Source organism: Porites lutea, chromosome 10 (assembly GCF_958299795.1).
Source record: "Porites lutea chromosome 10, jaPorLute2.1, whole genome shotgun sequence".
Taxonomy (NCBI): domain Eukaryota; kingdom Metazoa; phylum Cnidaria; class Anthozoa; order Scleractinia; family Poritidae; genus Porites; species Porites lutea.
This window is the reverse complement of record NC_133210.1, coordinates 1,824,923-1,844,344: the sequence shown is the minus strand read 5'-3', so window position 1 is coordinate 1,844,344 and position 19,422 is coordinate 1,824,923. Positions and strand designations below refer to the sequence as shown.

At 38.5% G+C, this 19,422-nt stretch overlaps 2 protein-coding genes across 2 annotated transcripts; both read right to left on the bottom strand.

The window, feature by feature from the left end:
- Window positions 1–392: 392 nt before the first annotated feature.
- Window positions 393–8,874, bottom strand: LOC140950854 (uncharacterized). The gene is made up of 7 exons (XM_073400074.1): window positions 8,346–8,874; window positions 7,397–7,491; window positions 6,550–6,709; window positions 4,948–5,011; window positions 3,101–3,357; window positions 1,561–1,732; window positions 393–591 (listed from the first exon to the last, which is right to left on the bottom strand). Exons 1-7 carry the CDS (start codon window positions 8,871–8,873, stop codon window positions 452–454), a joined length of 1,416 nt encoding a protein of 471 aa, XP_073256175.1. The 5' UTR covers window position 8,874; the 3' UTR covers window positions 393–451.
- Window positions 8,875–12,695: 3,821 nt separating this feature from the next.
- On the bottom strand, window positions 12,696–17,656 carry LOC140950853 (uncharacterized). The gene is made up of 7 exons (XM_073400073.1): window positions 17,108–17,656; window positions 16,515–16,609; window positions 15,611–15,770; window positions 14,865–14,928; window positions 14,464–14,717; window positions 12,953–13,124; window positions 12,696–12,727 (listed from the first exon to the last, which is right to left on the bottom strand). Exons 1-7 carry the CDS (start codon window positions 17,654–17,656, stop codon window positions 12,696–12,698), a joined length of 1,326 nt encoding a protein of 441 aa, XP_073256174.1.
- Between the last annotated feature and the right edge of the window lie 1,766 nt (window positions 17,657–19,422).

The window sequence follows — 19,422 nt, the reverse complement described above, 5'->3', positions numbered from 1 at the left end:
GCCTCTTGTTGCTGACTATTTACAAAACATTTCCGGAAAATCCGTTTGGAAAGTAAACCAAACACGACTTGGATCGTTTCACCGGCATATTTTTAGGAGCAACGGAACATCTAAAAAGATAGTCCTGTTCTTCCGGACGGAATTTTCCAAAAAATTCGCGCCTGAAATCCGTGTTCTATTTCTTCACTTTTCGGCCACTTTTCGGTAAACGCGCCAGTCCGGGAAGAATTTACTTGTCCTGAAGTTTGCCTATACCATTTGTCCAAACCGTGAACCGAGCGGTTTGCCCAAGGCATGTATTTCCAGTGGTAAACAACCACTGTCACCTTTTTTGAACTTATCCCACAATCGTATCTAATCATCTTAATATCTTCTCTTAAATACGCGAAACAACAGTTATGCATGGTGGCTGTACACAAACCATTACTGTCTCATAGCGTTCGTGGTTTTTCTATAAAAGCATCGAAACTTTGGTTTCAAGTTTGCTCAAGTGTTCATCCATTTGCCTAAAAAGTATCCTTGCGGCCTCCACATCACGGCAAATAGTTTCTTTTCCTGACGACAAAGCAAACGCTCCGTTTATACGTCCCACTGAAAATGAAAAATATGCATGATATTACTTGTCATGAAATGAGAATAGCATTGCGTATTGCGCTAAACTTCGTGAAGTAATGCCAGGCGAATCACCCCATATTTGGCCATTTAGCTTTGTTTGTTTAAGAACAGATATGTTTCTTAGTAAAAACTGTGCCATAAAAGTGCTTCAGGGTGGCAAATATGTAGGATCTAACACTCTGCGCGCAAAAAATAGCTTAAAGTAGTACATATATATGTTCATCACGTGCTCGAATTAAAGCATGGAGAATGGTTTGCCGTAATTAAAGTCTTTGTGGCCATTCTCATAGATGGCACACGGCTCTCGGCAGCACCATGTCTCTTCATCATAAATTAATACAAATTATTTATTCAAAATATTTCCCGTTTCGAATTGGCTTAGGTTCCCCAGCCCATTCATAACAAACACGCGTTGACCAAATTTGAGCGACTCCTACGATCGACAGAAAAGGCACGATAACGGAGAAGCCCTGGGCCGAGGGTGTTAGCTCCACTAGAGTTGGAAAAAAGGGAGGGAAATTTCAAACATTTTGTCCAGAAGAAAATGCGAAAAACTGCTGCCTTTCGACATGGCAGAAAAGGCAAAAATATAAATGGATGGGTGGCAACTGCTATTCGAAGATCTGTTAGACTAAACATCGCTTTGCATCTTAAATTTGGCGAGAAACAGGCAAAATGATCGATCGGGGTATAAAATACTTTGAATGAATTATAAAACGTTTATAATTGTATACGGCTTTCAGCTTATAATACCCTCATCGATCTGCCTAATTCTTCATATCATACTGGTCTCCTGACTCACATTCACTCCAAAGCTGCATAGCATCCTCTTCCCACTAGTGCATTTCTCAGGGATCAATAATATATTTGGCAAAAATATTTTAGACCTCACTTTTCACATACAGTTGCTGTATTTACAAATTCGCAGTATCTTTTCAAACTTACCTTCTGAGGTATCCTTATCTTTTTTAGGTTTTCTTCTGATAAAAAAATCCCATATTGTCCCAATAAGAAGCAAACCACTCAGTGCTCCAAGTGATATATACAAAAGTTGTGTCACAAAGGTAGAGGAATTGTCGAAGAGGCTAACTTGTTTGGAAGTCTCTTGTTTCTTTAGCTAAATGGAGAAATTGAAACATTTCTACTGATCATATTGATGAAAAAATAGTTAGTGATGATGATTGTTACCCATCAAGTTCCACGATTTTATATATATTTACTACCGGACAGGCCACGAGATAATCACGCTTTGGAAACAAATTTGATTAAGTCCCTACTCAGATATAAAACTCGTAAGATATAATGATTTTATTATTTGCTTCCCCAAATCGTCTTTTTTACGGATAAATTTGAGTGTGAGTGTGGAACGTTATCCCTAATGGGTTTTGAATTCATGGAAAAGTAACCTTTCATCCCAAGGGTTCTCTCAGTAAGTAAAGCTCCGAGGAGTCAAAGAGGTTAAAATGGAGATGTGAACTAGTGAGGTAAACACCCGGAGGGGATTCCCATATAAAAGTGACGGGGATGCTCGTTGGAAAATTGAAATTAAACCCCTAGGGGAGACAAAAGTGGGTGTGGTTCAAGCTTAAACTGACCCCTAAGGGAGATTTCTGTGTGGTCAGTGTCAGGGTCTTTTCTGTAAATTTCTTTACGCACAGTACTAAGCGACACCTGAATGGGCAAATATAGTAACTTTAATAATAATAATAATAATAATAATAATAATAATATTTAATACTTATATTGCGCTTTTTCTATAAAAATACTCAAAAGCGCATTACAACATTATTAATAACTAAATTAAAAACCAATAAAATTACCCGGTAAAATTACAATATTACAATATTAAAATTACGATATTAAAATCACAATATTAAAAAAATAAAAATAATAAAAATAAAAATAAATAAATGAATAATCTAACTAAAAGCCTTTTTAAATAAATATGTTTTAACAGAGCGTTTAAAAGAGTCCATTGATGTTTCCTGTCTAATTGGCAGAGGAAGACTGTTCCATAAAAAGGGGGCAGCCATCGATAACGCGCGATCTCCCAAAGTCTTCTTCGTTCTTAGCCGAGGTCTTTCTAAAAATATACCATTATTGTTACGGCGTAGTTGGTAACGTGAGTCCGGTCCCAAACACCCTAAGTGAGACCAAAATCTGCAATTTACACCCCAAAGTGAGATGAAGAGCATTCCTGTCACTTTAATATGGGAGTTCTTCCCCCGGGGGTAAACATTTATGAAATGATTTTTCCTGCCTCTGATTCGAACCCAAAGAATCATTCCAGGTGTCGATTGAGTCAGTTAACTCTGATTATCTGATCATCTTTTTTTTCTAAATGCTTTGCCGGATTGTATCCCGACTTCATGCTATGCTTAAGACTGAGTTTCTTGTTTATAAATGTAGAATACTGTTGTTTTATCTTAGGTCTCTATTTAAGAATAACTGAGTGACCCGGCTGAGTAATTAATGATGCGAGCACCTGAAATTTTACAGTCATCGTTTGCATAAGTCTCCAAATGTTTGAACGGTGAATCGCTAAGCAGCCGGCAATGAATTCTCTGTCCTTAGAAAAGAGCACTCCTACTTCCCTGCGAAGGTCAAACGTCTTTACAGTGATGAGTGATCTCGAGAGTTTATCTCTTCTCTGGTAATACGCAGCTGTGTAGTGGTCCAACATCATTCCATCGACTTCTTGGGCATTCACTGCTTGTTGCATGTCTTCTATTCTTTGGTATTCTAGAAATTTAAAAATATTTATTCACGCTGAGTTAAAATTTAAAAGTGCTTAATTTTAAGTGCAAGGTGAAATCATTTATAGGTTTCCGAAATTAACGGAGACATTAAGGAACTAAAATTACTATTTTTATAAATTGGAAGTGCCAGGCTTACTTTTCAAGTTGTATCATTGTATCGCAGACATTTGTTTAAAAGATGATATGTTTTTGCTGCTTTTCATTATTTATTCACTCAACTGAAATTATGTTTAATATTGCCGATACTGCTAGTGTAAAAACCTGAAAAGCGACCATCCATTTTGACAAAAATATGACAGACATATCACGATGGAGCGTCAACTGTACGTCTGTACTTCTGTATGTTCATGAGACATCTCTGTGAACATCCACTTTAATCTACAATTAGCACTGCTGCTGATGATAGTGGTGTCAAATTCACAGGTAGAGCCCAAGCTCACTATGAGAGCCCTGAACAACATTATCCTACTTAGCTAATTAATTATTCATACGGCAACAATTGTAAGACGTTGTATGAGAATTACCCTATTTCTCCATAATTGAGCGAGACGTGCATTAATTTTTTTTTTCTTTTGAGCTTGCATTTTGTATTTTTTTATGTTTATTTGTGTGTTGAATACGTTTCAGGGCTCTTAGGATGCCAAGAACTAGCGTGAGAAAACAGCCGACATTTGGCGACGTCATCACTGGTTTCTCCGCCAAATGACGTCTGAGAAACGAGCGCAGAAATTCCATACTGATGACACGTCACTACCCAGATCAGGGTAGTGCTTCTGATTGGTTGAATCAAATTTCTTACGCGGCACGACCAATCAGAAGCACTACCCAGATCTGGGAAGTGACGCGTCATCAGTATGGAATTTCTGCGCTCGTTTAACTCTCAGACGTCATTTGGTGGGGAAACCAGTGATAGCGTCGCCAAATGTCGGCTGTTTTCTCTGGCTAGCCAAGAACCCAAGAACAACACTACCTTACTAAGTCAATTAATTATTCATACAGAAAGAAAATTATAAGACGTTCTATGAGAAATATTCAGTTTGCTAACTAAATTAGCAAAATGTGTATTGAATATCGCATTGAAGCTCACCTTAAGCTTTTTCTTGTTTTTGTTTTTCGCGTTCTGACTGCATTTCAGACCTCCCAGGCACTGCTTAACGCCTTTTTTCGAGCGACAGTTTTTCAGTAGAGACTGTTGCTCGAAAAAAGGCATTAAACAGTGCCTAAGAGGCCTGAAACACAGTCAACATACAAATAAACATAAGGAAATACAAAATGCAAGCTCAAAAGGGAAAATTTAATGCACGTTTCGCTCTATTATTGAGAAATAAGGTAATTCTCATACAACGTTTTACAATTGTTGCCGTATGAATAATTAGTTAGCTAAATAGGATAATGTCACAAAACTAAATGCAGGGCTGGCACTACGGCAAACGGCTGCTTTATTATAGGCCAATATTTCGGCTAACAAAACTAGCCTTCCTCAGGGCCAACGTTGTTCAGGGCTCTCATAGTAAGCTTGGGCTACCTGTGATATAATTATGTATAAAAATATTCACCAAATCTGTCCAAGTACCTTTTGGTTCAGCGTGTTCACTCAGCGCATGATCATATTCTGTTCCGTTGCCTAACACTGCAATCTAAAGCAAACACGAAACTTTTTACTCATAGACCGGTAACTTATTAACCGGGCGGTTTGCGTGAAGAAGCAACTTCCAAATGACAAAATCACAGCTTCACGACAGCCATTTTCCCAGTTTGTTAACATTATAGATAAGCTTCGATGATGAAATGAAAGCTGAACTCTTTTCAACAAAATCCCAGTAGTAATCAACTTTGATCTATCTCCGTCCGCAGTTTTTGCAATTTCGAGCCTCCTTTTTTGTCTTGTGCTATTAAAGTTCCGCAAGAGAGAATAATCTGGCTGATTAGCATTCAAATTCAACATCTTTCACCGAACTAAAATCACGGTAGTTTTTAACCGGTTCTTGTAATTGGCTACTTTTTTCAGTACAGTCCCTTTTACGAGCCACGATCTGTTTGGTCCTGCTGTTTAATTCTAATTTGCTCACTTTCATACGGGAGTCGACATCCCCCAACCTACTCAAACTGGCATTCTTGCACCAAACTTGAGTCACACAAACCTGATACGTTTAAGACTGTAAAATAAATGTGATGTGACTCATTAAGGAACTTAAGAACCACGACGAAGTTCGATCACGACGACGACGTTTGTTGACTGGGAAAAGACTGGAACGAGAACGTCAGTTTCGGCGGGATTAAGGAAACTTAAGATGTAGTCGGCCGGTAGGTCGGTGACGACGACACTGAATGTAAACACAAATGTAAAACTGTGATGTTCGCTCGCAACAAAGTTTTTCGCAATTGCGTCTTTTAAAACAATGCAAGATGTTATTTTTTAAGCCGTACGTCTAATTCCATTGACGATGAAGAATTTTTTGTGTTGTCTGACCTTTTCATGTGGAAAAACACCTGCTTTCCGTACGAAGATTATTCAACTTTCAATCTGAATGAGATGACCGAGTCCGAGTGTCTGTCAGAGTTTAGATTTGGAAAAAGAGACATTCTGATGTGATAGCTGTTTTCCATATATAGTTTATTTCCTCCATATTAAAGATAAATGATTTGCCTTACATAACTGACGTACAAATGAATTTATCACTTACGAGTTCGCTCGCTCGGCCTCCACAGCTGTTGTCATTCTTCGAAGTAAAAACAATTCTCTAGTCGAATTTTCAATCAACATCGCTTGTTAGGAGAAAAAAGGAACGATACCTGGATTTACGAGGATAAGGAAGAAAATGATAAGGAATTCAAAAATCGCTTAAAACAGTGGATTTATATTTGCCGAAGCTTGTGGATTGCAGGACGACGTGATTCTACTTTGTTTGGCGTCGTCGACGACACCACGACGACGAAATTTACTGGTCGCGCCTACGCAGTACACTGTAACTCACTTCCGGTCGTCGTCGTGTTTCTTAAGTTCCCTACTGCGAAATGCGTCCCTCAATTGTTTTTGGGATAGTTGGGATAGTTACCGAGGAAGTGCCGGTCGGCTATTGGCGTCCCTAGTAACAGTCCCATATTATTAAGTCTCTGCTTAAGTCTTATGGATCCTTTTTTTGTTAAGTGCTAAAACATAATTGACTTAAAATACCTTGTACCCCTCAAGGCTATTTAATTTCACTTCCAGTGAGGCAGCTGTCAAAGCTGAAGTCACATTAGCTGTGAATATTGCCATGGCGATAAGTCCTAACATAATCCAGATGATGGAGAAAATCCGCGCAACAATCGACTTGGGAGATTTGTCCCCGTAGCTGTTACATAGATAAATAAAATGATTCTAATAGGTGGAATAACAAAGCCACTCACAATAGCCAGCCTAGAATGATTATCACCTTTTAGGGCTGTATTACGTGTTGGGACTTCTGGATCATGGTCGAAAGGACTAGAGAGGGAAGTCGTTATCTTCCCGTCCTCTGTAATTTCTATATTGTAAGACAATGTCAATGAAACAAGAGCGGGTAATAGACGAAAATATACCCTCATCACGTCTTGATAAATGGTGATATCGATTAGATAGTCTAAATTATTCAGCTATAAAATTGATTATAACATCAAACATTTTCGGGATGGTTTCAAGGGCCAATTAAAGGAGACGATGCAACAAATTAGTACCAAAATTCCTGAAAGAAGTACTAGATGTTTCATCCTACGGTTTCTTTATTTGGTCCTTTAAGATACTCAATTCCATTTTTTTAGGTACTGAGTTTCTATTACCCCAATGCAAATAAAACCTTCCCGCAGTTCAGAACTGAACAATCACTTTTAGTCTTTACTAAATCAGTCAGAGAATGGCAAGTTTCGCACGTTTTGATTGGCTTCCGTAAGTCGGAATATCCTCGGCTGATTCACCTCTTCCCTCTAGAGATATCTGTATTACAAACCCGTCACCATATATAAAATTTTCCCTGGAGTCTTTTGAGATCCCTAAATTTTCCTACCCTACTGTGGTCATAGAAATGAAAGACCACCAGAATCCATCCCATGATCCTTTGATAAATGAGCGAGGAAACTCTTCACTATTCCAGTACGTGTCCTGTATAGAAGAAAAAAAAAGATCGAAAATATGGAGAATAGGTTATCTTGGAAAAATCGAGTAGATGCTTTCATCTCAGCATGCAATTGCAGGTTTCTGACGCTGTAGTACATGTAACAATCTTATAAGAAGATTGCATTTCACGTTTAAACCATTTGCTTGCTGTTCCAACAACTACTTCTTTCGCCTTTTCAATCAGGCTAACTGTAGACTAGCTAGAGTGATTGGAGCGCTCATGAATACGTTACGGAAACAGACTGCTTATACTACATGTACGTATTAGTAAAATCCAACTAGTGGTCTATTATCAATGCTGCGTTCTGATTGGTTGAGCTACTAGTAGGCTATATGTTATAGCCCACTAGCAGCAAAAAGCGCGAGCTTTTTGGCGGCAAAAAAGGATTAAAGTCTAGCTTTAACTAGCTAAAAGTTTTTTATTCTCTATTTTTTTGAGTAATTAGTTGGATTTTACTAAAACAATTATTCCTCTCGCCCTTATGGCCTTCGAGTCAATAGCCCATTCGGCCTTCGGTCTCTTGGGCTATTGACTCAGAGCCCATTCGGGCTCGAGGAATGATTGTTAAACATTTTAAGGCTAATTTTTCTTATAATGAAGAAAAATACGCCAGGACTGGAGGAAGGTCTCAATTTATCAATTCCTAGGGAGTCAAACACCTCTGGTTGTTTGGCAATTCCTTTATCTAACACTAAGGTAATGACGATATTACTGATATTAAGCACTGATTTAACACTTAGAACTTGAATTGTATTTGCCTGTTTTCTCTAAATGTTGCTGTGCGTTTACAGCAGGTTCTATTGTAGGTGTCTACTTTCCTATATAAACAGCCGCTTACCAAAGCCCACATGATAATTCCAGCAATAGCTGTAAGTACAAGTGTGACAGCGAGCAATGGCCAAGACTTCAAAACAGAATCCATTACAACTGTAAGCGCGGTAGTGTCATCCTCGGTAGTGATAAATTCTGTTCCCGGATAATCATCAAGTTTGAAGAAGGTAAATTCACTGTATTTACGATTACTGGCATCCTCGAATATTGGCAAGGCAATGTGTACTATGTTCTGCCGCAATTGTTGCAAAAGTTCAAATTCGCTTTCGAATTTCGTGGTGGACACTTGATATGCCAGCTTGATAGAATATCCGCACTCCACTGCAATATACCTTAACACGGCGTCGCGGATTAATCCATGGGCTTCATTATCTAGCGATTCATTGGTTGGTGGTACTGCATACGGCGGCTTTTCAATCCAGCCAAACACTAAAGGTACTTCTAGATGCTCTTTTTCAGCTGCGCTATACCAGAAGCTAAGGTTAACAACAACTATTCCAAAAAGCAAGACTACAAACACTTTCAACGATGCCATTTTTGTGAGTCTGAAAAGGAAAAATTTTTAACATAATATACAGATCTGATTAAAAAAAAAATTAAAAATTTGAACTTTAATAGTATTAAACAGGAATAAAATTAATAACATTTCGTGTCAGGTTACAGGCACATTCTTCACTTCAATAGTTGACAGTGAGCAGATTATTATATTTTTCTTTCATTCATAATTGTACTTGCATTGTAATGCATGTTCACTGAAATTGAGCTCGATCTCGTACACAGAGATTGCTATTTCTAATTAATCGTAATAGTAAAATCTCTAAAGCCTCAGGTTCTAGCTAACTGAAAACCCACAGATCATGGAAAAAATGTGCGTCCACATTACGATGATTTATGGTGCTCTCGCTTTTTGGGTATGCGATATTAAGTCATAACACGCTGGTGCCAAGCCATTAACATAAAATCAATCGCTAGTCGGTACATATAAGAAACTAGTAATCGCTCATCAGCTTACATAGAACGTTTCTTTGTTAGAAATTTCGACAGTAAATATCCTATCACACAGTTGCATTGTTTACGTTAACAAGATACAGTGAAATAAATTTTAAGCCTTAAGTTACAAGTAGGATTATGCTTTAACGCCTTAAAATAGCCCGCGTTTTCTTATTCTACAGCATGCAACACTGAGTGTATACATACCCCTGTTATTAGCTAAATAAAATGCTTGATTTTTTACTACAAGCCCATATCTCCAGATTGATGGGATGCTGAAGTGAAGCTTACAATTGAAACTGCCGTTGCGTTTCAGCTCATGTTAGATTTCAGTGGCAGGTGCAAAAGATCTGACAGTCGTTTGAAAAAGAGGGCGATTTCGTAATTTTAATGAAAAATAATCTTTTCTTTTGTTGAGTTAGTTTTATCCTATCACTTCGAAGGCGAGTCGGGCATGTGGGAACAACTCTGTACATTGATTCTTCAAGTTTAAACAAGCTATTCTTCCAGGTAATGTTTTGGAGGTTCCAAAAAAAAAAAATCACGGCGCGCGAAACCGCCGCATGAAGAATTTCTTCCTTAACGCAATGGGAGCTTGTCAGTCGTGATTAATACTTAACTTAAACAGTCATACACTCTTTTTTTTCTATAAGAATATATTTTATAAGAATATCGAGGCTGAAATTTGCGAAATCTTAAGAATATTTTAAGAATAAACCCCAGGCTGAGGTTTTGAAAAGGATGTAATTTTGTGTGTTCAAAAACTGTAAATACCACACAATTATGTTTTCAACTTATTCCATTCTCTGAACGGCAAAACTTGCCAACAAGCGCAAAAACCTGCACTAACTATACTTGATACCCCAATATATTCTAAAACGGAAATGTCATAAGCTATAATTTAAGAATAATACAAGAATATTTGCAGCCTAAAATCGGCAAAAAAATAAGAATATTCAGCCTGGGCCGAAAAAACAACATTCTTATATAAAAAAAAGAGTGTACCTGCAATGATTGGAACATAAGATTCCGCATTTACCAGCAAGGGAATTCGTCGGTGGAACTGTACAAAACCAGAATACTGCTGAATAACCCGCAAATTATCATGCAAATACAAAACTTGCTAATTGCTGTTGGAATTTTGCCTTATTTACAATATATAACTGATGATGTTGTAGAAAGGCCAAATTGAAGACTTAGAAACACTTAGTTGAATCAACTGAACTTGATTTTTCCAGGCGATTACGATCTGTCAGCGTAAACGGACACCAGAAAACCCTTTTAGAATGATCTTCAGCCTGGAGCTAGGGGGGGGGGGGGGGGGGTAGGGTGGGAGCGTTTAATATTTCATAAAGATATCATGTTGACGTAGTTACCTTTTTGCGACCGAAACTAAACTATCTGACACAGAAAAAGAGACATCTTAGGTTAAGAAAGAATAATCTGACATTTTAGTAATCTAAGAACTCAGCTCCTGAAGAACTACAAAATGCTGTCTTGAAGCTACACGTACGGCCGAGGAGTTGTGTTTACTTCTAAAACGAGTTAATTAATATTTATGAACATCTGGCGGTAAAATTTTGTATCAGAACAGATGCCCTTTCAGACGCCTCTGTGGAGATAGTAAAATCCACAAACAAAAAATTAAAATATTCTCGTTTTTTTGGAAACCTCGTTTGCTAGGCTGTGGGCGCAAACTCTAATTTAGGGGCGTCTCTAGAAATTTTCCGAGAATTAACTACGCACAGTATTCCAAATCAATCTTACTCCGTTTACCAAATCGTTTTCATGCACGCGGGTGGCATGATTGAATTTCCGTTGTTTATAAGGTAAATTAATCATCTTTCTTGGTCTTTAACTGGGATCATGTGCTTCAAGCAGCATGTGGCAAAATTGGGGGAAAACACTGCATTTTGTCATTGATCTTTATTGTAAATCTTAATTCACTTGTTATGGGTCCTTTAACAAACTACAACAATAAAGACCGTCACATACAGTGTATGACACATTATCAAATATTTGCTCAAGGGACACTCACTCAATAGTAACAGAACAAAAAGCAAATCATTTAGTAATGGATTGTGCTTAGTTTTGAGGACTGATTTGCTTTGCGTTTCTGGTCTAATTATGGCTGGAAAATAGGAGCGCGTGCAATAAAAAAGGCGTCGCCCCCTCACGTGGCTTCCAAGCGTAACAGAATTTGGCTTTGATAGATTGTGCTCGCAAAAGTAGCATAATAGCTTCTAGCAGTGCTCTTATATTTCTAAAATTATGTGAATAATTATCACAATGCTAGTTTTTGTAAATTATACTCATTTCAGAGAGAAAAAATTGCAGAAATTATGCCTCTACTATTTAGTTAAAAATTAATATATTTGGTTAAAACACTTCAATAACTATAAAACACTGAAGTAAATGGAAACCGCATTTACCTTATTTACATATAAGAACTTTAAGAGCGCATAATTCCATGTCTGACAACTTGGTTAACCCTCTTGCGGGGGAACCGAGCTAGTAACGCGCATGCATTCAGTCCTGTGGAACGAGTTCTCGGTCACTTACTGTCAGACTCGGGTAAAAAAATAAAATTGGTTGATAATTTTTTTGCTGCAATACAACCAAAGGTACAAATTATGTTAGCAGTGCTTTTTTCGGAAAATGGGTGAAAATTATTTCCTTGATGACGAATTATGCCAAACATTATGCTAGCACAATCTATCAAAGCCTACACAGGATTGTGTGACAAAGATGCAAATTCATATCGCCTTCGTTTTACGCTTTTCCTCCATCGTCTATCGTCTATCGTCTAGAATCGTTCGTCTGGGTTTTGGATGTTACTAAAACGGAGAACGCGGAGTGGAAACGAACACGGCGAACGGGAAAATGAAAACTGGGAAGAAACCTAACTTGAACCCTAGCCTTATTAGTAACTTTATTTCCAAATCTTTTTTGTTCCCATTTTTCATTTCCCCATTCTCCGTGATCGTTCCCCGTTCACGGCTGCCCGTTTCAGTAACAGTCCTCTGGGGTTTAGCATATGCCTTTTGAATTTGGACTAAATTGCATCCTGCCTGAACAACTTGACGCCTTGTGTCCTGGACGTTAAACTATGCACGTATTTTCAAAATACTTTGGAGGGTATAAAGGGTTGATTATCCGACAAGTGACTGTGTGTGCGTTGTTTCCTAACTTCTAATATAGAAATCGTAAGGTATTCATCACGTATTTTTGATTCCTCCGCCCTCTTAAAGTGCAATATTAAAATTATATATCTAAGTTGACCAAACTGGTGGTATTTGAGACTACATGGTATCCTCTTGGCCTTGGCTGGAGTTATTTGAGCACAGTTTGGCCGAAGTTATTAGATCTACTTCGACTGACTTTTGTCTCCTGCACTAGCTAAGTGCAATATGAAAAAAAAAAGTCAAATTCATGAACTCATCATGTGAAGTCAGGGGTCGGCAGCGTCCAGGAAAATGTGACCGTTATCCAATTTTCGTTTAACGTGAGAACCGAAACAACCTGCCTTGCTTCTTAGGGGAGCTTTCTACCAAATAATCTTTCCCTCTTTAGGTTTCAAACGCCCCAATAGTATTTATAAAAACAGGCAGACTGAAGACTTACCTACAACCTGACCTTTCCTTATTTTAACTTTTTTCTTGACAAATAATTCCCACAGCATTCCGGCAAGAACCAAAACACCCAGAATTCCCAGCGATGTGTAAAGAAACTGTTTAATTAAGAGCGAGGAATCATCAAAGAGGCTGACACTCTTAGTAGACTTTTGTTGTTTTAGCTAAAATGGAAAATAAAATCATAAACAGATTATCAAAAAACTGACCAAAAAATGCCTGTTTATTACCAGACACACAGTGTTGTATTCAATCGCCTATAAAATAGGCGTATATTGGGCTGCAGTGGACAGATATTTTCCACTTTATTTATTACTTGTTTTCGCGCTCATTGCATCGTAAAAATCCAGAAATCTAGTCCTGGTTAGTTTAAGGCTGACCAGTGCTTGGGAAACCTATTGTGTCATCAGCTTGACTGAGAGGGAGAGAGCGCTGTTACTCAGATTTTTTTTTTATCTCTCTGAAACGACCCACCAATCCCCTCAATAGTCAAAAGATCGGCAAGGGGGGAAAAACACCCATTGTCTTTTAGGAGGTCAGTGCACCATTTTGTCTTTTTGCGATCACGGCGACGAAGCCCATTTTATGATTTGGCTTGAAATAATAAATTGGTCGGGATGTAATTCGAGAAGGCGAGTGGGTACCAGGGGACGAGCACATTGACAAGGGAAATGAATTTATAAGAATTCAACCAAGCTTATCAGCTTATCAATTTATCAGTGGTGCCATTATCCAGTTCCCCTTTTTGTCCAATTCCACTGGCTGACATTTAATATTGGTTCTTCGTGCTACAATACAGTTTCCTAGTTCAGCTGTAACAGAAGTAACAATCACAGTGTTTTAAGTGCGATAATCTTCTTTTCATTTATAATTTCAATGATCACCGTACGATGAAAAAGAGGTGGGTTCGTTGTTTCTGTGCTTCATTGCATTGGTTCAGTCAGTGGGAAAAAAGGACTCATCAATAGCGTTTTAATTAACTAAATATTTCTTTCGAGCTTTGAGCCCGGGGCTTATGAAATTAAAATAGCAAAAATTGAATAAAAATAAATAGAGCTGGAAGAGAAGTGATGGCGTCACAACTGACTAATTTTCCGAAATTATGGGATTGGGTGGCTCATCCACAAGACTGAACAAGATAGAAAATGTTCACTAAACATCAGCCCGTTGGTGGTATATAAACAATGTTATGCTCCGATGATCCTCGTAAATCCTTCTAAAATAGACCTTAATCGTTAAAGTTAAGGTCCAAGCCAATTTTAGAAGGATCTCGAAAGAAGTCATCAGAGCCAACCCGTGCTTTTATCTCCTTGCCAATTTGCACTAACAGGCTGACTTTTTTCAAGGGGGCTTTTTTCATCTTGTTCTTTTTGAATATGCTGACCAATCCTCAATTTCACAAATTTGAATTTTTGTGACGTCACAGTTCTCTTCTCAATCTCTATTATATTGCGCTCATCTACTCAGGCAATGAAGTTAGTCCCTCTGAAGACTCTTTAGTACCTTAAACGTTCCTGTAATTGTTTGAGCCAGTCGCCAAATATTTGAACGATAAAGCAAAAAGCATTCTGCAATGAACCTCCTGTCTTCAGAAAACAGCAGTCCAACTTCTCTGCGGAGCTCAAAATTCGTGACAGTGACGAATGATTTTAATTTGTCTCCTTGTTGATAGTAAGAAGCTGTGTAGTGGTCTAACATCATTCCATCGACTTCGTCTGTATTCATCGCTTGTACGATTTCTTCAATGTTTTTGTACTCTATACAAAGAAGTACAACAAATCGTTTTGGGGTTAGCATAATGTGGGACACATGTTTAGGCCACCCAAAGATTTGAGAGAAGCTTCTGTTTTAACTTAAGATTAGATGTAGTAGTACAAGAGTGCGTGTCAAAGCTTTGAAAATACCTGTTGGATGAGCATCTTCTAGTAGCGCATGCTGGTATTCCGTCCCGTTACCCAACACAGCAACCTAATAGAAATCAGATAGATGGATTTTATGACTACTCTAAAGTTTTTCTAGTTAGACTTTCTTGGTGTAATATCGACGAGATTTACTTAATCTGCTTTCTAACGCAAAACGATTTAAAGCCTGTTGGTGGTAGAAAGCTGACTCAGAGAATCTACCTGCAATCGAAAGATCTCGTGTATTTAGGTGTCCGTTACTTTGAACCATCGCCGGCGGATAATTGTATATACGAATTATTTGAATCAACTGAGAAAGAAATTTTCTTTCTAAATGTTATATGATAATGATGATCGATATATAGTGTCCTTATTTTACGTCGGTAAATAATAACCGGTATTAACTGAGGCTGACGGTACGCTTATTTTACCTCCCTCTCTTCATTGGTCCTCCGTCTTACGAGTATTTAAAGCTACATGGTAAGGAAAGAAGTCATAACAAGGATTTGAGGTCACACTCGCTGGGAATCCAGTTCGGAACCTCCGCGCAGAAGGCTGCGCACTAGCTAACCAACTGTGCTAATCCTTGCTCCTAATAACCGTTGATGACGATGATGATGATAATGATGATGACGCTGATTGGAAATTACGATATTAAAGATTCAGGTGATTCCCAAATTCAACCGACAAAGTTTTTTGTGTGACTGATTTGCCCATTGAAAGGAGAGTAGTCTTAGATGTTATAATACCTTATATCCTTCAAGGTTGCTTGGCTCAAGATCCAAAGAAGCCGCTGTCAAAGCTGAAGTGACGCTGGCCGTGAATATTGCCATGACGATGAGACCCATCATAATCCAAATGATGGAAAATATCCGAGCAACGATCGACTTGGGAGATTTGTCTCCATAGCTGTTTTAATAGTAAAAATTATTAGATTACTGTCAGTTAACGTTTTATCTGAACTGCTGCAGTGAACTGTAGATGTTTGAATTAGTGAGCCTATGCATTTACGCCCGACGATTATTGTGCAACAATTTGGACTGGAAACTGTGAATATGTAGTAACATTTGATTTTCTAAAACGCCATCCAGCAACTGACTTCTGCTCACACATTTTTTATGATGTGACTGGAGTAGTGGGTATCTTCAACCATTATAATCGCAACTAAAAGTGTGGCCAGTCAGCAGTATTGAGTCAACATGCGTCTGATCCTTGATGCTGTTAGCAAGTGGTTACTTATTCATGATACGAGGTCAGCAAAGAAGCACACATAACCAGACTCTTGTTATAGCCAGCATTTTACGCATGCGTGCATACTACCCTGGCAATGTTTTGCCTTCCTTCATCGCTGCAAAGCTATCAGCCCTCTGTGTGATGAAACGGGCCGTGTTCTGGCCGTTTATGATATGGCTTTGCGCGTGCGTACGGTACGGACCATACCGTGGAGTTTGATTTTGTCTGATTGCTTACTGTGTTTGGTATTCTGTTACTTTTTATCCCCTTTTTGACTAAAACTTTTTGTCTTTTTGAGTTTTAGCTAAAGTCTCGCTGAATCAGTTTAGCACGAGCGCCGAGTAGAGGCAGTAGTACGGAAGAGCTACCATAACAACAGGCCAAAATTGGCTTCCGCCTTGCTGGAAAGCAGTTACCTACCCTACTGTGGTCATAGAAATAAAAGACCACCAGAATCCATCCCATGATCCTTTGATAAATGAGCGAGGAAATTCTTCACTATTCCAGTACGTGTCCTGCCGAATTTGAACAAAGGTGAGAGACAATCGTTCGTACAAAGAGTTATTTGTATGAGCAGGATGAACGTTTAGCAAAGCAGAAGCAATAGATGTATCGCTTGATTGACACCAGTGAAGGTTTTGACAATTTGAACTAAAGTTTACAAAATGCCTTCAGATTGTTTCTAATCAGTTATTTACAGTTAGTTTTTTTCTTTCACCACAGAACTGTTACGTTTCAGTAGGTGCTCAGCTGACTCGTCACCAGTCGTCTCTATCTATCTCTCCTTAGTGGCGCGAGGGGATAAACCCTTTTCCCTTCCCATCACCCCCTGCTCCCGCCGCGCGGGTTACACGAAGACGACTGGGGACGAGTCAGGGTCCTCAGAGAGTTAGAAGACCTAATTTAAAACACACTGCATTACTTGAAAAAGACAGCGGCGGTTCAATAACTTGCATTGTTTGGCTTTGCAATGTTGTGCGTACAAAGCTGTTTGATAATGTAGTTACACTTACCAAAGCCCACATGATAATTCCAGCAATAGCCGTAAGTACAAGTAAGACAGCGAGTAATGGCCAAGACTTCAAAACAGAATCCATTACAACTGTAAGCGCTGTGGTATCATCCTCAGTAGTGATAAATTCGGTTCCGTGATAATCATCAAGTTTAAAAAACGGCAAGTCTATGTATTTACGATTTTCTGGATTCTCAAATATCGGAAGCGCGACGTGAACTTTGTTTTGCCTCAGTAACTCGATCATTTCAAATTCGCTTTCGAATTTCTTAGTGGCCACTTGATATTGTTTACCCCAATTATATCCACACTCCATAAGAATATAAGGGCTTATTGCATCACGTATCATTCCCTGCGCTTCATTGTCTAAAGATCCATTTGTTGGTGGTGTTGCGTATGGGGGCTTTTCTATCCATCCAAACACCAGAGGCATTTCATGGAGCTTTTTTTCTTCCCCTTCTCCAGAGGAATCGCTTTCAGCTGCAGAAGACTGGTAGAAGATCAAAAAATTTCCGAGAGCTAACACAGAAAACAATTTCGCCCAGTTCATTATTGCAGTTCTGAAATAGAATTATAGATTATTAAAATAAAACAAGCGGCAGTAAGCCCTTCTTTGTTCTTAGTCCTTCGAGCAAAACGAGCGCGGGAAAAAAAATGGCAGGCGTGCAAAAAGGCGCGAGCCGGGAGAGGCGTGAAATAAGTGGATCCCGATCAAAGCAACCGGTCGATGAACAAACTTACAAGCACCGAAACCTAATTATCAATAAACAAACCTTCCATCCAACAATCCATCAATGCATTATTTTATCTAAGAAGTATAATATCAGACCGCCCTATAATTATATATAAATATACCGACAGAAACATTATCATTTTTAGGAAAATAAAAAAAGATTTGGTAGTACCGAATTAGCCTGCGCGCGTTGCAGACGGACTTGTCACCCGAGACCCAGGATTAGACTGTCTGCGACGCAGGCTAGCAGCTAATCAGCCACACATCTAATTCCAGTCTTAAATTTCTCAATTTACTATTTTACATCCGTTTCCAAGAAGTGGCCCAAAAAGATCAAATAAAAATCAAATTATATACAATGTTATGAAAATATGAGAGGAAAATGGTCAAAACTTCGTCCCTTTACAATCGGCTAGAGCAAGAGCAGGCTGAATTTCAGGCACCTCCTCCGCTCTCTAAGTCATGATCAAGTGACTTAACGCTGACTGGAGGTCACCAAAATTAAGGCTGGAGAAAAAGGATAAACCTCCAATGTTTACATGACACGTCTCAAGTTAGGTCCTCTATGGAATCCTGATTAAGAATTATTTAACTCAACCTATTTCTCAGTGAGCCTTGATCGTGCCTTGTCTTAATTTATGCCTTCCCAAAAAATGTTCGAAATAGAGCCTTATTTCAAGAAGTGAAGCAAACGACCCTTTTTCACCTGGTCAGTCAGTATGAGCCTTTAATTCTCTTTTCCATTGTTTTGAACAGATTATTATTTTTAATAAATGAAGGGCAGGTCACTGACGTGGAACAGGAGGTCATTTCAACGAATAATAACCTACTGCTCCATTTCAGTGGCCACAATAATGACCTGCTGGTTCTAAAACAATGGAAAGGCGCATTAAATCGGATAATGCCCTCGCTCCTCGGCCTTCCTGAAAAAAATGACCGAGCGCGCATTTTTAAGAAGGCCTTGTAGTTCAGGTATTATCCTATATTTAAAGCACCTTTCCATTGTTTTGAACAGATTATTATTTTCAATAAATGAAGGGCAGGCCACTGACGTGGAACAGGAGGTCATTATTACAAATTAAAAGGCGCAAGTTTTTCGTTTTTCTTGTCCACTGAGCTGGCTCTCCAACAAGGCGTTTTTGTATCACGTCACTAAACAACAGCCATTTGATTCTGCCAGGACACATTAAATTGGTTATTTAGCAGATATCTTCTTTATTTTTGTTCGCTCGTTGCAAGTTTAGCACTAGCGATACCTGCGAAGATCAACTTTCCACCATTTAGAGTGTTTTAATTTATTTAGTTCAGTGACTTTGAATCCGAGTTAAATGTCATTTAAGACAGTATCATAAAATTAAACGTTTGGTATTCGTTACAAACCTATTCCTTCGTTTATGAAACATATTTGATGAACTGGTTTATTTCTTTTTCTTCTTTCTTCAATCGCTTGTAACTTTTGTCTTCTCACAAATCAACTATACCACCCTGTATGCATACACCTACATGTAATTCCGCTTGTGAACGCCACATTTTAAAACTTTGTTACAATGCTCAGATTGCTGGGTGATAGCTTGCAAACGTTG

Bases quoted from the DNA above. Each gene is read 5' to 3' on its own strand.
- LOC140950854 (XM_073400074.1), bottom strand. From the start codon at position 8,873: ATGGCATCGTTGAAAGTGTTTGTAGTCTTGCTTTTTGGAATAGTTGTT. The intron at 6,710-7,396 runs GTAGGAAAATTT...TCTATGTAACAG, and splicing joins ATTTCTATGACCACAGTAGG to CTACGGGGACAAATCTCCCA. The intron at 5,012-6,549 runs GTATTTTAAGTC...TGTTTGCTTTAG, and splicing joins ATAGCCTTGAGGGGTACAAG to ATTGCAGTGTTAGGCAACGG.
- LOC140950853 (XM_073400073.1), bottom strand. From the start codon at position 17,656: ATGAACTGGGCGAAATTGTTTTCTGTGTTAGCTCTCGGAAATTTTTTG. The intron at 16,610-17,107 runs GTAAGTGTAACT...CAAATTCGGCAG, and splicing joins GAATTATCATGTGGGCTTTG to GACACGTACTGGAATAGTGA. The intron at 14,929-15,610 runs GTATTATAACAT...GATTTCTATTAG, and splicing joins GCAACCTTGAAGGATATAAG to GTTGCTGTGTTGGGTAACGG.